Source organism: Thalassophryne amazonica, chromosome 21, assembly GCF_902500255.1.
Source record: "Thalassophryne amazonica chromosome 21, fThaAma1.1, whole genome shotgun sequence".
Classification (NCBI taxonomy): Eukaryota; Metazoa; Chordata; class Actinopteri; order Batrachoidiformes; family Batrachoididae; genus Thalassophryne; species Thalassophryne amazonica.
Genome location: NC_047123.1, coordinates 23,472 through 43,769, shown reverse-complemented (window position 1 = coordinate 43,769; position 20,298 = coordinate 23,472). Strand labels below are relative to the sequence as shown.

Genomic DNA, 20,298 nt, shown 5'->3' with positions numbered 1-20,298 from the left:
TTATTCTCTACCAAGCCCGTAACATTTTCACCGAAAGCCAGATAAATTTTTCTAATGGTTTCCAGCTGCCAGTCTCTAACAGTTTCTGAAAAAATTCTGATGGAAAAAAAGCCCAAATCATTCCGCCATTTCCTGGCAATGAAACAACGACAAGGGGCTGGACCACTCCTCACTCAAAGCCTGCTCACAGGTGAATGACGCAACCGAGAGGCGTGAAAAAACTCACGCATGCGCACGAAGGTTCAAGCTTGTCTGACGCAATCACACGATTCAAATCTATATGGTTTTTGAAAAAAATAATAAGGTTGGATACTTTTCTAATAGACCTCGTATACATACAATGAATTTTGTCCTCTGCATTTAACACATCCTAATTAAAGTTAGACACAATCCAACCACTAGGAACAGTGGGCAGCCACAGTTTGTCACCCAGGGACCAACTCCAGATGTAAAGACTCTGCCTTGGACAGGGGCAGAGAAAGGTGCAGACCGTAAATAAGCATCTTTTTTGATTATGGGAGGAAACCGGAGTGCCCGGAGAAAATGCACGCAGACACGGGAGAACATGCAAACTATACACAGAAAGGGCGGGAACTGATCCCATGACCTTCTTGTTGTGAGGCACCAGTGCTAACTACTAAGTCACTGTGCTGCCGCGCTTGGCCACCACGCTTTCCACAACACAGACAGAACAAAAAAGAAGCTGAGCATGTTTTAATGTAAAGGTTACATAGAACTGTTAGTACATCAGCAGCAACACATATCAAACTCAAAACGTGCGACTTAGAAGTACAAGTGATGGATGTACAACCCCTGGCAAAAATTATGGAATCACTGGCCTCAGAGGATGTTCATTCAGTTGTTTAATTTTGTAGAAAAAAAGCAGATCACAGACATGACACAAAACTAAAGTCATTTCAAATGGCAACTTTCTAGCTTTAAGAAACACTATAAGAAATCAAGAAAAAAGATTGTGGCAGTCAGTAACGGTTACTTTTTTAGACCAAGCAGAGGAAAAAAATATGGAATCACTCAATTCTGAGGAAAAAATTATGGAATCACCCTGTAAATTTTCATCCCCCAAATTAACACCTGCATCAAATCAGATCTGCTCATTGACATTGACCCTATGCCATGACATTGACCCTATGTGTCTTTTTGCAAGGAATGTTTTTGCAGTTTTTGCTCTATGGCAAGATGCATTATCATCTTGAAAAATGATTTCATCATCCCCAAACATCCTTTCAATTGTCCAAAATATCAACATAAACTTGTGCATTTATTGATGATGTAATGACAGCCATCTCCCCAGTGCCTTTACCTGACATGCAGCCCCATATCATCAATGACTGTGGAAATTTACATGTTCTCTTCAGGCAGTCATCTTTATAAATCTCATTGGAAAGGCACCAAACACAAGTTCCAGCATCATCACCTTGTCCAATGCAGATTCAAGATTCATCACTGAATATGACTTTCATCCAGTCATCCACTGTCCACAATTGCTTTTCCTTAGCCCATTGTAACCTTGTTTTTTTCTGTTTAGGTGTTAATGATGCCTTTCGTTTAGCTTTTCTGTATGTAAATCCCATTTCCTTTAGGCGGTTTCTTACAGTTAGGTCACAGACGTTGACTCCAGTTTCCTCCCATTCGTTCCTCATTTGTTTTGTTTTTCGTTACAGCCTCACGAAATTTGGTACACACATACATCTTCGGAGTGAGATTGCATCAGAATTTTGGCTTACACAGAGACTGCTACCTGCTGCTTTGGACTTTGAACTAACAGTCTTTTTCAAGACTTTTTTACTTTTTTACCTTTTTACTTTTTTTACTTTTTTACTGTGCTCCAACGCCTAAGCAAGACCTCTAACGGTCGAAACATCGCGACGGAGCACTTTTATCAGCTAACTTTCATCAGCGTTGGCAAGCTAACTAGCTTGCTAAAGCTTTCGTTTTTATTTTATTTTATTTTATTTATTTTTATTAGCACTGTTGTCGTGCGTTACCTGTGCTGCTCCACAGCGTGTTTAGTCGATTTTTATTTTATTTTAGCACCGTTGTCGTGCGTTCGCTGTTGTTGTGCGTTACCTGTGCTGCTTCATGGCCTGTTTGGTGCTTTAATTAAGGCACTCCTTCTGCTGAATCACCTCTAAATTATTTACACATTATTCACTTTGTGTGTTTTTAGGAATCCGCTAGGTTGCGTAGCTACTAGCTCTTAGCCGATTTAGCATGGCGGCTTCTCCTGTCTCTCCCGTACTTTTCTGCTCTGAGTGTGAAATGTTTAGTTATTCCTCGGCCTCCTTTAGCAGTAACGGTACTTGTAATAAGTGCAGCTTATTCGTAGCTTTGGAGGCCAGGCTGGGCGAATTGGAGACTCGGCTCCGCACCGTGGAAAATTCTACAGCTAGCCAGGCCCCTGTAGTCGGTGCGGACCAAGGTAGCTTAGCCGCCGTTAGTTCCCCCCTGGCAGATCCCGGGCAGTCGGGAAAGCAGGCTGACTGGGTGACTGTGAGGAGGAAGCGTAGCCCTAAACAGAAGCCCCGTGTACACCGTCAACCCGTTCACATCTCTAACCGTTTTTCCCCACTCGACGATACACTCGCCGAGGATCAAACTCTGGTTATTGGCGACTCTGTTTTGAGAAATGTGAAGTTAGCGACACCAGCAACCATTGTCAATTGTCTTCCGGGGGCCAGAGCAGGCGACATCGAAGGACATTTGAAATTGCTGGCTAAGGCTAAGCGTAAATTTGGTAAGATTGTAATTCACGTCGGCAGTAATGACAGTCGGTTACGCCAATCGGAGGTCACTAAAATTAACATTAAATCGGTGTGTAACTTTGCAAAAACAATGTCGGACTCTGTTGTTTTCTCTGGGCCCCTCCCCAATCGGACCGGGAGTGACATGTTTAGCCGCATGTTCTCCTTGAATTGCTGGCTGTCTGAGTGGTGTCCAAAAAATGAGGTGGGCTTCATTGATAATTGGCAAAGCTTCTGGGGAAAACCTGGTCTTGTTAGGAGAGACGGCATCCATCCCACTTTGGATGGAGCAGCTCTCATTTCTAGAAATCTGGCCAATTTTCTTGGATCCTCCAAACTGTGACTGTCCAGCGTTGGGACCAGGAGGCAGAGCTGTGGTCTTATACACCTCTCTGCAGCTTCTCTCCCCCTGCCGTCCCCTCGTTGCCCCGTCCCCGTGGAGACGGTGCCTGCTCCCAGGCCACCAATAACTAGCAAAAATCTATTTAAGCATAAAAATTCAAAAAGAAAAAATAATATAGCACCTTCAATTGCACCACAGACTAAAATAGTTAAATGTGGTCTATTAAACATTAGGTCTCTCTCTTCTAAGTCCCTGTTGGTAAATGATATAATAATTGATCAACGTATTGATTTATTCTGCCTAACAGAAACCTGGTTACAGCAGGATGAATATGTTAGTTTAAATGAGTCAACACCCCCGAGTCACACTAACTGTCAGAATGCTCGTAGCACGGGCCGGGGCGGAGGATTAGCAGCAATCTTCCATTCCAGCTTATTAATTAATCAAAAACCTAGACAGAGCTTTAATTCATTTGAAAGCTTGTCTCTTAGTCTTGTCCATCCAAATTGGAAGTCTCAAAAACCAGTTTTATTTGTTATTATATATCGTACACCTGGTCGTTACTGTGAGTTTCTCTGTGAATTTTCAGACCTTTTGTCTGACTTAGTGCTTAGCTCAGATAAGATAATTATAGTGGGCGATTTTAACATCCACACAGATGCTGAGAATGACAGCCTCAACACTGCATTTAATCTATTATTAGACTCTATTGGCTTTGCTCAAAAAGTAAATGAGTCCACCCACCACTTTAATCATATCTTAGATCTTGTTCTGACTTATGGTATGGAAATAGAAGACTTAACAGTATTCCCTGAAAACTCCCTTCTGTCTGATCATTTTTTAATAACATTTACATTTACCCTGATGGACTACCCTGCAGTGGGGAATAAGTTTCATTACACTAGAAGTCTTTCAGAAAGCGCTGTAACTAGGTTTAAGGATATGATTCCTTCTTTATGTTCTCTAATGTCATATACCAACACAGAGCAGAGTAGCTACCTAAACTCTGTAAGGGAGTTAGAGTATCTCGTCAATAGTTTTACATCCTCATTGAAGACAACCTTGGATGCTGTAGCTCCTCTGAAAAAGAGAGCTTTAAATCAGAAATGTCTGACTCCGTGGTATAACTCACAAACTCGTAGCTTAAAGCAGATAACCCGTAAGTTGGAGAGGAAATGGCGTCTCACTAATTTAGAAGATCTTCACTTAGCCTGGAAAAAGAGTTTGTTGCTCTATAAAAAAGCCCTCCGTAAAGCTAGGACATCTTTCTACTCATCACTAATTGAAGAAAATAAGAACAACCCCAGGTTTCTTTTCAGCACTGTAGCCAGGCTGACAAAGAGTCAGAGCTCTATTGAGCTGAGTATTCCATTAACTTTAACTAGTAATGACTTCATGACTTTCTTTGCTAACAAAATTTTGACTATTAGAGAAAAAATTACTCATAACCATCTCAAAGATGTATCGTTATCTTTGGCTACTTTCAGTGATGCCGGTATTTGGTTAGACTCTTTCTCTCCGATTGTTCTGTCTGAGTTATTTTCATTAGTTACTTCATCCAAACCATCAACATGTTTATTAGACCCCATTCCTGCCAGGCTGCTCAAGGAAGTCCTACCATTATTCAATGCTTCAATCTTAAATATGATCAATCTATCTTTGTTAGTTGGTTATGTACCACAGGCCTTTAAGGTGGCAGTAATTAAACCATTACTTAAAAAGCCATCACTTGACCCAGCTATCTTAGCTAATTATAGGCCAATCTCCGACCTTCCTTTTCTCTCAAAAATTCTTGAAAGGGTAGTTGTAAAACAGCTAACTGATCACCTGCAGAGGAATGGTCTATTTGAAGAGTTTCAGTCAGGTTTTAGAATTCATCATAGTACAGAAACAGCATTAGTGAAGGTTACAAATGATCTTCTTATGGCTTCGGACAGTGGACTTATCTCTGTGCTTGTTTTGTTGGACCTCAGTGCTGCTTTTGATACTGTTGACCATAAAATTTTATTACAGAGATTAGAGCATGTCATAGGTATTAAAGGCACTGCACTGCGGTGGTTTGAATCATATTTGTCTAATAGATTACAGTTTGTTCATGTAAATGGTGAATCTTCTTCACAGACTAAAGTTAATTATGGAGTTCCACAAGGTTCTGTGCTAGGACCAATTTTATTCACTTTATACATGCTTCCCTTAGGCAGTATTATTAGACGGTATTGCTTAAATTTTCATTGTTACGCAGATGATACCCAGCTTTATCTATCCATGAAGCCAGAGGATACACACCAATTAGCTAAACTGCAGGATTGTCTTACAGACATAAAGACATGGATGACCTCTAATTTCCTGCTTTTAAACTCAGATAAAACTGAAGTTATTGTACTTGGCCCCACAAATCTTAGAAGCATGGTGTCTAACCAGATCGTTACTCTGGATGGCATTTCCCTGATCTCTAGTAATACTGTGAGAAATCTTGGAGTCATTTTTGATCAGGATATGTCATTCAAAGCGCATATTAAACAAATATGTAGGACTGCCTTTTTGCATTTACGCAATATCTCTAAAATCAGAAAGGTCTTGTCTCAGAGTGATGCTGAAAAATTAATTCATGCATTTATTTCCTCTAGGCTGGACTATTGTAATTCATTATTATCAGGTTGTCCTAAAAGTTCCCTAAAAAGCCTTCAGTTGGTTCAGAATGCTGCAGCTAGAGTACTGACGGGGACTAGCAGGAGAGAGCATATCTCACCCGTGTTGGCCTCTCTTCATTGGCTTCCTGTTAATTCTAGAATAGAATTTAAAATTCTTCTTCTTACTTATAAGGTTTTGAATAATCAGGTCCCATCTTATCTTAGGGACCTCGTAGTACCATATTACCCCATTAGAGCGCTTCGCTCTCAGACTGCAGGCTTACTTGTAGTTCCTAGGGTTTGTAAGAGTAGAATGGGAGGCAGAGCCTTCAGCTTTCAGGCTCCTCTCCTGTGGAACCAGCTCCCAATTCAGATCAGGGAGACAGATACCCTCTCTACTTTTAAGATTAGGCTTAAAACTTTCCTTTTCGCTAAGGCTTATAGTTAGGGCTGGATCAGGTGACCCTGGACCATCCCTTGGTTATGCTGCTTTAGACGTAGACTGTGGGGGGGTTCCCATGATGCACTGTTTCTTTCTCTTTTTGCTCCGTATGCATCACTCTGCATTTAATCAACTGTTTGTTGTGATTTGGCGCTATATAAGAAAAAAGTTGATTGATTGATTGATTGATTGTACATTTTTCGATTTTTGAGACATATTGCTTTAAGTTTTCTGTCTTGACGCTTTGATGTCTTCCTTGGTCTACCAGTATGTTTGCCTTTAACAACCTTCCCATGTTGTTTGTATTTGGTCCAGAGTTTAGACACAGCTGACTGTGAACAGCCAACATCTTTTGCAACATTGCGTGATGATTTACTCTCTTTTAAGAGTTTGATAATACTCTCTTTTGTTTCAATTGACATCTCTCATGTTGGAGCCATGATTCATGTCAGTCCACTTGGTGCAACAGCTCTCCAAGGTGTGATCACTCCTTTTTAGATGCAGACTAACGAGCAGATCTGATTTGATGCAGGTGTTAGTTTTGGGGATGAAAATTTACAGGGTGATTCCATAATTTTTTCCTCAGAATTGAGTGATTCCATATTTTTTTCCTCTGCTTGGTCTAAAAAAGTAACCGTTACTGACTGTCACAATCTTTTTTCTTGATTTCTTATAGTGTTTCTTAAAGCCAGAAAGTTGCCATTTGAAATGACTTTAGTTTTGTGTCATGTCTGTGATCTGCTTTTTTTCTACAAAATTAAACAACTGAATGAACATCCTCCGAGGCCGGTGATTCCATACTTTTTGCCAGGGGTTGTAATATTGCTAACTGGTCAGGACAGGTATAAGTTCATCAAATCCAGAAAACAAACTTTAATCACTTAAACAGCAGTGAAGCTTCATTTTGCCTCTACTGGTGGTTGGCTCTCACTGCGGTATTGTATCACTTCCTGTTCCGGAGCACAGCGGTGTTTTTCTGTATCTGTTAGCTGTTTAATCTGCGCAGTTAGATTGATCTAGTTATCTAGATTACGATTTGTTTCCCAGTGTAATCTTTACGTGCCTTAACTAAAGCACTCCTTCAGCTGAATCACCTCTAAATTATTTACACATTATTCACTTTGCGTGTTTTTAGGAATCCGCTAGCTTAGCGTAGCTACTAGCTCTTAGCCGATTTAGCATGGCGGCTTCTCCTGTCTCTCCCGCAGTTTTCTGCTCTGGGTGTGAAATGTTTAGTTATTCCTCGGCCTCCTTTAGCAGTAACGGTACTTGTAATAAGTGTAGCTTATTCGTAGCTTTGGAGGCCAGGCTGGGCGAATTGGAGACTCGGCTCCGCACCGTGGAAAATTCTACAGCTAGCCAGGCCCCTGTAGTCGGTGTGGACCAAGGTAGCTTAGCCGCCGTTAGTTACCCCCTGGCAGATCCCGAGCAGCCGGGAAAGCAGGCTGACTGGGTGACTGTGAGGAGGAAGCGTAGCCCTAAGCAGAAGCCCCGTGTAAACCGCCAACCCGTTCACATCTCTAACCGTTTTTCCCCACTTGACGACACACCCGCCGAGGATCAAACTCTGGTTATTGGCGACTCTGTTTTGCAAAATGTGAAGTTAGCGACACCAGCAACCATAGTCAATTGTCTTCCAGGGGCCAGAGCAGGCGACATTGAAGGAAATTTGAAACTGCTGGCTAAGGCTAAGCGTAAATTTGGTAAGATTGTAATTCACGTCGGCAGTAATGACACCCGGTTACGCCAATCGGAGGTCACTAAAATTAACATTAAATCGGTGTGTAACTTTGCAAAAACAATGTCGGACTCTGTAGTTTTCTCTGGGCCCCTCCCCAATCAGACCGGGAGTGACATGTTTAGCCGCATGTTCTCCTTGAATTGCTGGCTGTCTGAGTGGTGTCCAAAAAATGAGGTGGGCTTCATAGATAATTGGCAAAGCTTCTGGGGAAAACCTGGTCTTGTTAGGAGAGACGGCATCCATCCCACTTTGGATGGAGCAGCTTCTCTCCCCCTGCCATCCAAAAGCCCCTGCTTTTTTGCATTTACGCAGTATCTCTAAAATCAGAAAGCTCTTGTCTCAGAGTGATGCTGAAAAACTAATTCATGCATTTATTTCCTCTAGGCTGGACTATTGTAATTCATTATTATCAGGTTGTCCTAAAAGTTCCCTAAAAAGCCTTCAGTTAATTCAAAATACTGCAGCTAGAGTACTGACGGGGACTAGAAGGAGAGAGCATATCTCACCCATATTGGCCTCTCTTCATTGGCTTCCTGTTAATTCTAGAATAGAATTTAAAATTCTTCTTCTTACTTATAAGGTTTTGAATAATCAGGTCCCATCTTATCTTAGGGACCTCGTAGTACCATATCACCCCAATAGAGCGCTTCGCTCTCAGACTGCAGGCTTACTTGTAGTTCCTAGGGTTTGTAAGAGTAGAATGGGAGGCAGAGCCTTCAGCTTTCAGGCTCCTCTCCTGTGGAACCAGCTCCCAATTCAGATCAGGGAGACAGACACCCTCTCTACTTTTAAGATTAGGCTTAAAACTTTCCTTTTTGCTAAAGCTTATAGTTAGGGCTGGATCAGGTGACCTTGAACCATCCCTTAGTTATGCTGCTATAGACGTAGACTGCTGGGGGGTTCCCATGATGCACTGTTTCTTTCTCTTTTTGCTCTGTATGCACCACTCTGCATTTAATCATTAGTGATCGATCTCTGCTCCCCTCCACAGCATGTCTTTTTCCTGGTTCTCTCCCTCAGCCCCAACCAGTCCCAGCAGAAGACTGCCCCTCCCTGAGCCTGGTTCTGCTGGAGGTTTCTTCCTGTTAAAAGGGAGTTTTTCCTTCCCACTGTAGCCAAGTGCTTGCTCACAGGGGGTTGTTTTGACCATTTGGGTTTTACATAATTATTGTATGGCCTTGCCTTACAATATAAAGCGCCTTGGGGCAACTGTTTGTTGTGATTTGGCGCTATATAAAAAAATTGATTGATTGATTGATTGATTGATTTTAGTTTCATCAGTGTCATTGTGATAATCGAACCTAATGGTAAGACGATTGCACCATGTGACTAATTCATAAAACCAAAGTGATCATAGTCTCATCACAGTTAGCTCCCCGCTGAAAATGCATATGTTCATGAGGTCAGGTATGACCTCAAATACTTAAACTGTTTATGTGGCTTTCTGTCACAGAATAAACCCAACCAGATCAGTCAGACCAAAATCCGTGTGGCCTCAACACTCCTTTTCATCCTGGCTGGGTGCATCCTGTTTGTCACCATCCCAGCTGTGATTTTCAAACACATTGAGGGCTGGACGGCGCTGGAGTCAACATACTTTGTTGTCATTACTCTGACAACAGTGGGAATAGGTGACTATGTGGCAGGTGAGAGTTTATATTTCATATTCAAGAAAATACAGAACAATTCTTTTATTGAAAAAAAATGCATGAATGTTTATTTCTTCTCTTTAATTACCAACAGTTAGGTTGAAACATGTCTCAAACGAGGTGTGGCAATGGTGATGGTAGTAGTAGTAATAATGATAACAACGTGTTGGTCCTTGTTGGTTTACACCCCTGTCCACTGCCCATCGAGCAGCACACCAGATCCTACCTGGTACCACTTTGCCATGGGGCCCTACCAGGAGCTGATGCTCCAGGCAGCACAACTTCAAGAATCACTGGAGCTCACAAACCCTGGACACTTCAACATGGTGGAGGGGTTTGTGAGTCCCAATGAGCTTCAACCTATAGTTGCCCAATGTTGAACAGATTGCCATCAAGACTGTATCTGATGTGAACTCCATCCTTGTCATCTAGATTTTCAACATCTTGCTTGAGCATCCTGGTGAAGAAAATGCTGAAGAGAGTCAGTGCCAGAATGTGACCCTGTTTCACACAGTTTATGATTGGAGAGGTCTCTGAAAGGTCACTCCTGAGTCTGACTTGGCCGCATTGATTTTCAAGCAGGTGGATGACCTTGTTGAGGAAATTTGGGGACAGCCAAGATGTTCCATGATCTGCCACATTAATTTCCTGCTGACAGTGTCAAACACTTTGATCAGGTCAACAAATGTTACTTATAGTCCTTTGTTTTGCTCCTGGCAAAACAAAGGAGCTGCCTGAGAATAAATACCATGTCAGTAGTGCACCTATTGGCTTCGAATCCATGCTGGCTGTCAGGGAGGTGGTCTCCAGTAATCGTAGGTACTACTCTGTTCAGTAGTATCCTTACAAAGATTTTTCTTGCAATGCAGAGCAGAGTATGTGCTGATAGTTGGAGCAGTCTGACTCATTCCATTTGTTCTTATGCAGGGTGACAATGACTACATCATGGAGATCTTGTAGTAGTTTGACCTTCTCCCAACAAATGGTAAATGGATTGCATTTATATAGTGCTTTTCCATCTGGATCAGCTGCTCAAAGCACTTCACAGTTATGCCTTGCATTCAGCCATTCACTCAGACACACACATACACACACACACACACACTGATGTCAGGGTGCTGCCATGCAAGGTGCTCACACACTGGGAGCAACTTGGGTATTAAAGACCTTGCCCAAGGGCCCTTGGTGACTTTCTGTTTAGGCTGGGGTTTGAACCGAGGATCCTCTGGTCTCAAGCTCAATGCTTAACCACTAGACTAGCACCTTCAGGTTGTTTTCAGTGATTTTTTTCTCTCTCTCTGAAAGAAGGTGTTTGTGACGATGAGTTTTTGCTCTGCAATGACCATTGTCATTGCAGTTTCTAATGCCGTGTTTCCCTGAGTACTCCTTTCCAGGCTTCTGAATCTCAGGCCATTTTGGCATTAAAGTCATGAAAGATTATGTCCTTGTCATTTGTAGGAATGCCTTGTACTAGGGATGGGTATTGATAAGATTTTATCGATATCGATGCCATTATCGATTCTGCTTATTGATCCGATTCCTTATCGATTCCGTTATCGATACCTCTTGTGAATTTTGTACTAAAAGTAGGCTTTACAGGTTTTCTGTGTATTTCATTGAGTCTTAAAGTAAATAAATATGAAATTGGTCACTGTATCCTTGATCTCTGGACATAAATAAAAATAAACAAAACGGTGTTTCGCTTTGAAGTTAATAATTCCGACTGGACTCTATCGTTCTAACTTGACTCGGCAGAGAGCTGCGCAGTGTTTGGAGCTGTGTGAACAGAACAGAGGACGATTCTCGTTTCTTTCTCGCAATAATACAGGAGTCCCAGTTAGTAACTTTAATCAGCACAAAAGTGACTCACAATTTAACATATTCAGGGATGAAAGTGGTGAAAAACAAAAAAAAAAGCTGAAACCCAAAATTACCCCCCAACACCACGTGCACGAAAATGTTTGAATTGTAGAAGCTTTGAAATGCAATCTGGGACTATTCCAGACAATAAACTGCAGTGAGTGCAGCATCCATTTAGGTGAGAAAAAAAACAACTTTCCTTATTCAAATTCATTCCAGTAGTATTCTGCTCTTACTAGGATGCAGCAGTTTTCTAGTTTGGCAGATAGTTCTGGAGGAAATCACTGAAGAAATTAACACATTGAAAATATGGTTTGACCGAAACAAACTGTCATTAAACTTAAATAAAACAGGGATGAAGTGGAGGTGTAAGAGTCACTAGGTGTTCACAGGAAACATTTATTTCTGTATGTATGTATGTATTTATTTATTTATTTATTTATGTTCATTATCAGTTGGTTTTATATTTTCTGTTGTGTTTTTATTCAGGTTCTTTTTGTCTCTTTCTCTAAAATTGTATATAATCATTAGATTAGTTATTATTACTATTATTGTTATGCTTGCTATTATTATTAATATATAAACAAAAATAAATTGAAAAAATATTACAATTTGTAATACATTTGACTCTTTTACGACAATAAACGCTTGACAGCTGCAACTGCTTAATGCTAACATTAACATTGAAAATGCCATAGACATGCTAACGTGTTAGCATCGGTCCTGTTTTTAAGTTATAAAATACATCTATTAACTATTTCAGAAGACCATAACAGGTCGGTTTAACATAAAAAAGGTAAATAATACTCACAGCCATATGCTCTTTAGGGTTTTAGTGGGGGAAAGTGAAAGAAAAAAATTTATCAACGAAGCAATGATCGAAGCACTGCTTCCATCTGCGAATCACTGCTTCGATTGGTTGAAGTTCAAAGCAAAGCCGCGCTGCAGAAAAGTTGATTACAGACCCGCTGCAGGGTCTGTAATCAATGTAGAGAAATTATAATTTTCCTAACAAACACCCCCAAAAACAACAGCCAATCTGAAGGACCGATAAGGGAATCGTTAAGTAAAAAGGTTATTGATGTCGGTGGATCGAATCATTTCTTAACGATACCCGAAAGAAACCGGTTCTCGATACCCATCCCTATAGGAGATGGAGTAGAGCCTGACCTTTTCTGTAGAGTCTGTCTGATGAGTTGGAGAGTACACACTGAAGAGTAGCATAATGCTGGTCTTTCAGTGGCAGGCGCATTGAGGAGATGTAGTGAGAATGACCTGTTGGAAGATTTTCAAGCTTTGAAGCAATGGAGATTCTGAACCATGAAGCAAATGCCTGAAAGGCATCTCTGTGTCGCTGGTTTTTCTGACCACTAGACGATGAATCTGGTGCTGTGTTCTTGGAGGTTGCCTTCCTCTAGAAAGCGGATTTTGTTGAGGGCAGCTAACCATAACACCTCTTTCTAATCAACCAGCTTGCCTGTCTAAATTATACACATTGTTATCTTCAAAGGTGTGTCCTTCACATGCTGGTAGATCAGTGAGACCTGGCCAGAGGAATGAAGAAAGATTGAACCTAGAAAAAAATCTCCTCAAAGACTCATTCTTTTATGGATACTGCCTTTGTTGCAAATCATGATTAAAATCACCTGTTTGAAATATTAATTTATGTATGTATTACCAGAATTGTCCTCCTCCCAACTTTTTGTGATGTGTTGCAGGCCTTAAATGCAGGAATGGATGTATATTAACAAATGAAATGAAGTTGACCACATAAAACATTAAATATTTTGTACTGTCTGCAACTTAAGTCAAAGTAAATATGAGTCACTGCAGAATTTTATTATTATTATTATTGTTATTATCACTCACTCATCTTCAACCGCTTTTCTGGGTTCGGGTCGCGGGGGCAACAGGTCCAGCAGGGGACCCCAGACTTCCCTTTCCCATGCCACATTGACCACCTCTGACTGGGGGATCCCGAGGCATTCCCAGGCCAGTGTGGAGATATAATCTCTCCATCTAGTCCTGGGTCTTCCCCGGGATCTCCTCCCAGATGGACGTGCCTGGAACACCTCCCCAGGGAGGCGCCCAGGAGGCATCCTTACCAGATGCCCGAACCACCTCAGCTGGCTCCTTTCAACACGATGGAGCAGCGACTCTACACCAAGCTCCCCACGGATGACCAAACTTCTCAACCTATCTCTAAGGGAGACACCAGCCTCCCTCCTGAGGAAGCCCATTTCGGCCGCTTGTAACCGTGATCTAGTTCTTTCGGTCATGATCCAACCGTCATGAGCATAGGTGAGAGTAGGAATGAAGATTGACCAGTAGATTGAGAGCTTTGCCTTTTGGGTCAGCTCCCTTTTCGTCACAACAGTACGGTAGAGCGACTGCAATACCGCCCCTGCTGCGCCAATTCTCCGGCCAATCTCACGCTCCATCGTCCCCTCACTCATGAACAAGACCCTGAGGTACTTGAACTCCTTCACTTGGGGCAAGCACATATTCCCTAACCATCCCTTAGTTATGCTGCTATAGACTTAGACTGCTGGGGGGTTCCCATGATGCACTGAGTGTTTCTTTCTCTTTTTGTTCTGTATGCACCACTCTGCATTTAATCATTAGTGATTGATCTCTGCTGTCTTCCACAGCATTCCTTTTTCCTGATTCTCTCCCCTCAGCCCCAACCAGTTCCAGCAGAAGACTGCCCCTCCCTGAGCCTGGTTCTGCTGGAGGTTTCTTCCTGTTAAAAGGGAGTTTTCCTTCTCACTGTCGCCAAGTGCTTGCTCATAGGGGGTCGTTTTGACCGTTGGGGTTTTTCTGTAATTATTGTATGGCTTTTGGCTTGCAATATAAAGCACCTTGGGGCAACTGTTGTTGTGATTTGGTGCTATATAAATAAAAATGATTGATTGATTGATTGATTCCCTACCCGGAGTAGGTAATTCATCGGTTTCCTGCTGAGAACCATGGCCTCAGATTTAGAGGTGCTGATCCTCATCTCAGCCACTTCACACTCGGCTGCGAATTGATCCATTGAGTGTTGGAGGTCACCGGCCGATGAAGCCAACAGGACCACATCATCTGCAAAAAGCAGTGATGAGACCCTGAGCCCACCAAACTGGAAACCCTCCTCCCCCCAACTACGCCTCGATATCCCGTCCATGAATATCACAAACAGGATTGGTGACAAGGCGCAGCCGTGGCAGAGGCCAACCTCCACCGGAAACGAGTCTGACTTACTGCTAAGCACCCAAACACAGCTCTCGCTTTGTGAGTATAGAGATTGGATGGCCCTGAGAAGGGACCCCCTCACTCCATACTCCTGCAGCACCTCCCACAGCATCTCCCGGTATCTTCAAGTCCACAAAACACATATAGACTGGATGGGCATACTCCCAGGCACCATCCAGGATCCTTGTGAGAGTAAAGAGCTGGTCAGTTGTTCCACGACCATGACGGAACCCGCATTGTTCCTCTTCAATCAGAGGTTCGACTATCGGCTGAACCCTCCTTTCCAGCACCCTGGAGTGGACTTTACCAGCGAGGCTGAGTAGTGTGATGCCCCTGTAGTTGGCACACACTCTTTGGTCCCCCTTTTTAAATATGGGGACCACCACTCCAGTTTGCCACTCCTTAGGCACTGTCCCAGACCTCAATGCAATGTTGACGAGACATCTCATCCAAGACAATCCCTCCACACCCAGAGCCTTCAGCATTTCTGGACGGATCTCATCAACCCCTGGGGCCTTGCCACTGTGGAGTTTTTTTGACTACCTCAGTGACTTCCACCAGGGAAATTGATGAAAATCGTCCATCAGCTTCCAGCTCTGCCCCTACTATAGAGGGCGCTCCAGTCTGATGCTGGAGTTCCTCAAAGTATTCCTTCCAGTGCCAGATTACATCCTCAGTTGAGGTCAACAGAGTCCCATCCTTACTGTAGACAGCTTGGATGGTTCCCTGTTTTGCCCTCCTGAGGTGCCTCACGGTCTTCCAGAAGCACCTTGGTGCCGACTGAAAGTCCTTCTCCATGGTTGCTCTGAACTCCTCCCACACCCACTGCTTTGCCTCCCCCACAGCAGAGGCTGCTGCCCTTCGGGCCTGTTGGTGCCTTGCAACTGCCTCTGGAGTCTTCTGAGATAACAGATCCTGGAAGGACTCCTTCATTCGGACGGCTTCCCTGACCACCGGTGTCCACCATGGTGTTTGTGGGTTGCCGCCCCTTGAGGCACCTAAGACCTTCAGGCCACAGCTTCCCGCTGCAGCTTCAGCAATGGAAGCTTTGAACATTGCCCATTCTGGTTCAATGCCCCCAACCTCCACAGGGATGCTAGAGAAGCTCTGCCAGAGGTGTGAGTTGAAGATCTGTCGGACAGTGGGCTCCTCCAGATGTTCCCAGTTCACCCGCACTATCTGTTTGGGCTTACCAGGTCTGTCCAAAGTCCTCCCCCACTCTTATTATTATTATTATTATTATTATTATTATTGTTATCTGAATTTCCCATGTTGTTCCAATTTTTCTGATTTGGGGTTGTAAGTTTGTCTTGAATACAAGTACTAATGGCTACTTACTTGTAATTAAGTTGGAGGTTTTTGTGTTAACTGAAATGTACTTTTTTTTTTTGTTCTAATCAGGGGGAGACCGGAGGATTGAATATCGTAAGTGGTACAGACCACTTGTGTGGTTCTGGATCCTGGGCGGTTTGGCCTACTTTGCTGCAGTACTAAACATGATTGGTGACTGGCTGAGGGTCCTGTCCAAAAAGACAAAAGAAGAGGTATAGTCCCATATTTATAGATAAACACATTTGAATTTTAAAGTCCATGTTTATTCAGTGATCGGTGTTCAGTTTTAGAGTTATGTTTTCACTTCTGTCATACAGTGTCATCTTTATTAATAACCAGAAGGAATTTTGGTTTGAACATGTGTCAGACACTGGACATAAAAAACAGTAAAACAATCAACTCAAATAAAAATCTCACAGAAAGATCACATCAGGAATGGATAAAAGAAATGGAAAGTTTCACTACTTACACAAGTAAAACATACAAACTCTGAGGTGCAATAAAATGTCAATTAACATCAAATACCACAAAAATATTTTGCAATGACAAAGCAAACTACAGTGAAGCATGTAATTTATAGGCACCAATGGGATTAAATGACTGACTTATTGTATCCTGATTTTAGTCATTCTAAAACAGCCAGAAAATGAAGAAGAAGAAGAAAATAACAAATTCCCAAGACAGATGAGTGTGGAGTCTAACTTTGCTAATGATCCACGTGTAATAAATGTTAAAGCTGGTCAAATTGCATGTCAATCACTTTGGATGCCCCTTTTCGAAGCCTAGCCAGGCTTATGCCACCAAACCCAGCAGTACAGTGCTGTGACAATAATGTCAAACACTGTTTTAAAGTGAAAAGAAGTCAGAGACACCACTGATTTGACACTTAATAAATGTGAAATTGCACTGAGCATTCACTTTAATACTTTTCTGGTAGGGGTCTTTATAACTAACTCTACCCTGTCTGGTGGAGCACTGCAACATGAATGATTGTCACCAAATGCTCCATGAGGGCAGTACGGCTTCTGCCACAGCTGTTAGGATCACATGTGGAGGGCCTCAGTTCCAAAGATCATAGTTAATTCAAATCATAAGTCATCACAAAGTGCTGTACATGAGTGGTATGCTTTCTGATTTGCTTGAAATGACTAAAAATCAATACAGTACATGAAAGAAATAGAATTATAATAAATTAAATAATAAAATAAAGTATACCACCCTGCTTTTGTTTGGGAGCGTTACAATCCTCCTCCGGCTCTACTCTGTCTTGAGTGTTGTAAACACAATTCTTACTAAAGCAGTTGGTGGAATGCCACTGAATGATGGCACACATATGAAGATGCGTATGAATCAAATCAAAATCAAATCAATTTTATTTATATAGCGCCAAATCACAAAAAACAGTTGCCCCAAGGCGCTTTATATTGTAAGGCAAAAGCCATACAATAATTACAGAAAAACCCCAACGGTCAAAACGACCCCCTGTGAGCAAGCACTTGGCAACAGTGGGAAGGGAAAACTCCCTTTTAACAGAAAGAAACCTCCAGCAGAACCAGGCTCAGGGAGGGGCAGTCTTCTGCTTGGACTGGTTGGGGCTGAGGGGAGAGAATCAGGAAAAAGACATGCTGTGGAAGAGAGCAGAGATCAATCATCAATTATTAAAAGCAGAGTGGTGCATACACAGCAAAAAGAGGTGAATAAAAAGAAACACTCGATGCATCATGGGAACCCCCCAGCAGTCTAAGTCTATAGCACCATAACTAAGGGATGGTTCAGGGTCACCTGATCCAGCCCTAACTATAAGCTTTAGCAAAAAGGAAAGTTTTAAGCCTAATCTTAAAAGTAGAGAGGGTGTCTGTCTCCCTGATCCGAACAGGGAGCTGGTTCCACAGGAGAGGAGCCTGAAAGCTGAAGGCTCTGCCTCCCATTCTACTCTTACAAACCCTAGGAACTACAAGTAAGCCTGCAGTCTGAGAGCGAAGCGCTCTGTTGGGGGTGATATGGTACTGTGAGGTCCCTAAGATAAGATGGGACCTGATTATTCAAAACCTTATAAGTAAGAAGAAGAATTTTAAATTCAATTCACCCATATTTAAATTTTAAATATGGGTGAAATATGCTCTCTCTTTCTAGTCCCCGTCAGTACTCTAGCTGCAGCATTTTGAATTAACTGAAGGCTTTTCAGGGAACTTTTAGGACAACCTGATAATAATGAATTATACTCAACAAAAATATAAACGCAACACTTTTGGTTTTGCTCCCATTTTGTATGAGATGAACTCAAAGATCTAAAACTTTTTCCACATACACAATATCACCATTTCTCTCAAATATTGTTCACAAACCAGTCGAAATCTGTGATAGTGAGCACTTCTCCTTTGCTGAGATAATCCATCCCACCTCACAGGTGTGCCATATCAAGATGCTGATTAGACACCATGATTAGTGCACAGGTGTGCCTTAGACTGCCCACAATAAAAGGCCACTCTGAAAGGTGCAGTTTTGTTTTATTGGGGGGGATACCAGTCAGTATCTGGTGTGACCACCATTTGCCTCATGCAGTGCAACACATCTCCTTCGCATTATCCGTGAAGAGAACACCTCTCCAACGTGCCAAATGCCAGCGAATGTGAGCATTTGCCCACTCAAATCGGTTACGACAACGAACTGGAGTCAGGTCGAGACCCCGATGAGGACGACGAGCATGCAGATGAGCTTCCCTGAGATGGTTTCTGACAGTTTGTGCAGAAATTCTTTGGTTATGCAAACCGATTGTTCCAGCAGCTGTCTGAGTGGCTGGTCTCAGACGATCTTGGAGGTGAACATGCAGGATGTGGAGGTCCTGGGCTGGTGTGGTTACACGTGGTCTGCGGTTGTGAGGCTGGTTGGATGTACTGCCAAATTCTCTGAAACGCCTTTGGAGATGGCTTATGGTAGAGACATGAACATTCAATACACGAGCAACAGCTCTGGTTGACATTCCTGCTGTCAACATGCCAATTGCACGCTCCCTCAAATCTTGCGACATCTGTGGCATTGTGCTGTGTGATAAAACTGCACCTTTCAGAGTGGCCTTTTATCGTGGGCAGTCTAAGGCACACCTGTGCACTAATCATGGTGTCTAATCAGCATCTTGATATGGCACACCTGTGAGGTGGGATGGATTATCTCAGCAAAGGAGAAGTGCTCACTATCACAGATTTAGACTGGTTTGTGAACAATATTTGAGGGAAATGGTGATATTGTGTATGTGGAAAAAGTTTTAGATCTTTGAGTTCATCTCATACAAAATGGGAGCAAAACCAAAAGTGTTGCGTTTATATTTTTGTTGAGTATACAATAGTCCAGCCTAGAGGAAATAAATGCATGAATTAGTTTTTCAGCATCACTCTGATGCTGAAAATTCCTGTCTCATATCTTCTGTTATGATCCAGGCTAGAACTGAGTCCAAATAGAACCCAAATTAGGCAGGCAGTCAGGACACAAAACTGAGTTTACAAAAACAACGGTGCTTTAATAATCCATGAGTGCGAACTCAAGAACACACAAGCAGGAACGAACATACAAAAAAATCCCATACAAAAACACCAGGCAGAGATAACCTGGGAAGTGCAAAGGGGTGACTTCAACTTCAACTTTTTTCTTATATAGCGCCAAATCACAACAAACAGTTGCCCCAAGGCGCTCCATATTGTAAGGCAAGGCCATACAATAATTATGAAAAACCCCAACGGTCAAAACGACCCCCTATGAGCAAGCACTTGGCAACAGTGGGAAGGAAAAACTCCCTTTTAACAGGAAGAAACCTCCAGCAGAACCAGGCTCAGGGAGGGGCAGTCTTCTGCTGGGACTGGTTGGGGCTGAGGGAGAGAACCAGGAAAAAGACATGCTGTGGAGGGGAGCAGAGATCGATCACTAATGATTAAATGCAGAGTGGTGCATACAGAGCAAAAACAGAAAGAAACAGTGCATCATGGGAACCCCCCCACAATCTACGTCTAAAGCAGCATAACCAAGGGATGGTCCAGGGTCACCCGATCCAGCCCTAACTGTAAGCCTTAGCGAAAAGGAAAGTTTTAAGCCTAATCTTAAAAGTAGAGAGGGTATCTGTCTCCCTGATCTGAATTGGGAGCTGGTTCCACAGGAGAGGAGCCTGAAAGCTGAAGGCTCTGCCTCCCATTCTACTCTTACAAACCCTAGGAACTACAAGTAAGCCCGCAGTCTGAGAGCGAAGCGCTCTAATGGGGTAATATGGTACTACGAGGTCCCTAAGATAAGATGGGACCTGATTATTCAAAACCTTAT

The 20,298-nt window shown here is 42.6% G+C and overlaps 1 protein-coding gene across 1 annotated transcript in view; it reads left to right on the top strand.

Moving 5' to 3' along the window:
• Positions 1-20,298, top strand: part of kcnk10a (potassium channel, subfamily K, member 10a) — a 109,707-nt gene that overhangs the window by 74,161 nt on the left and 15,248 nt on the right. Inside the window, exons 5-6 of the mRNA XM_034162199.1 lie at positions 9,372-9,564; positions 16,063-16,205. Of these exons, the coding sequence (XP_034018090.1) occupies positions 9,372-9,564; positions 16,063-16,205 (336 nt within the window). The remainder of the gene's footprint in view (positions 1-9,371; positions 9,565-16,062; positions 16,206-20,298) is intronic.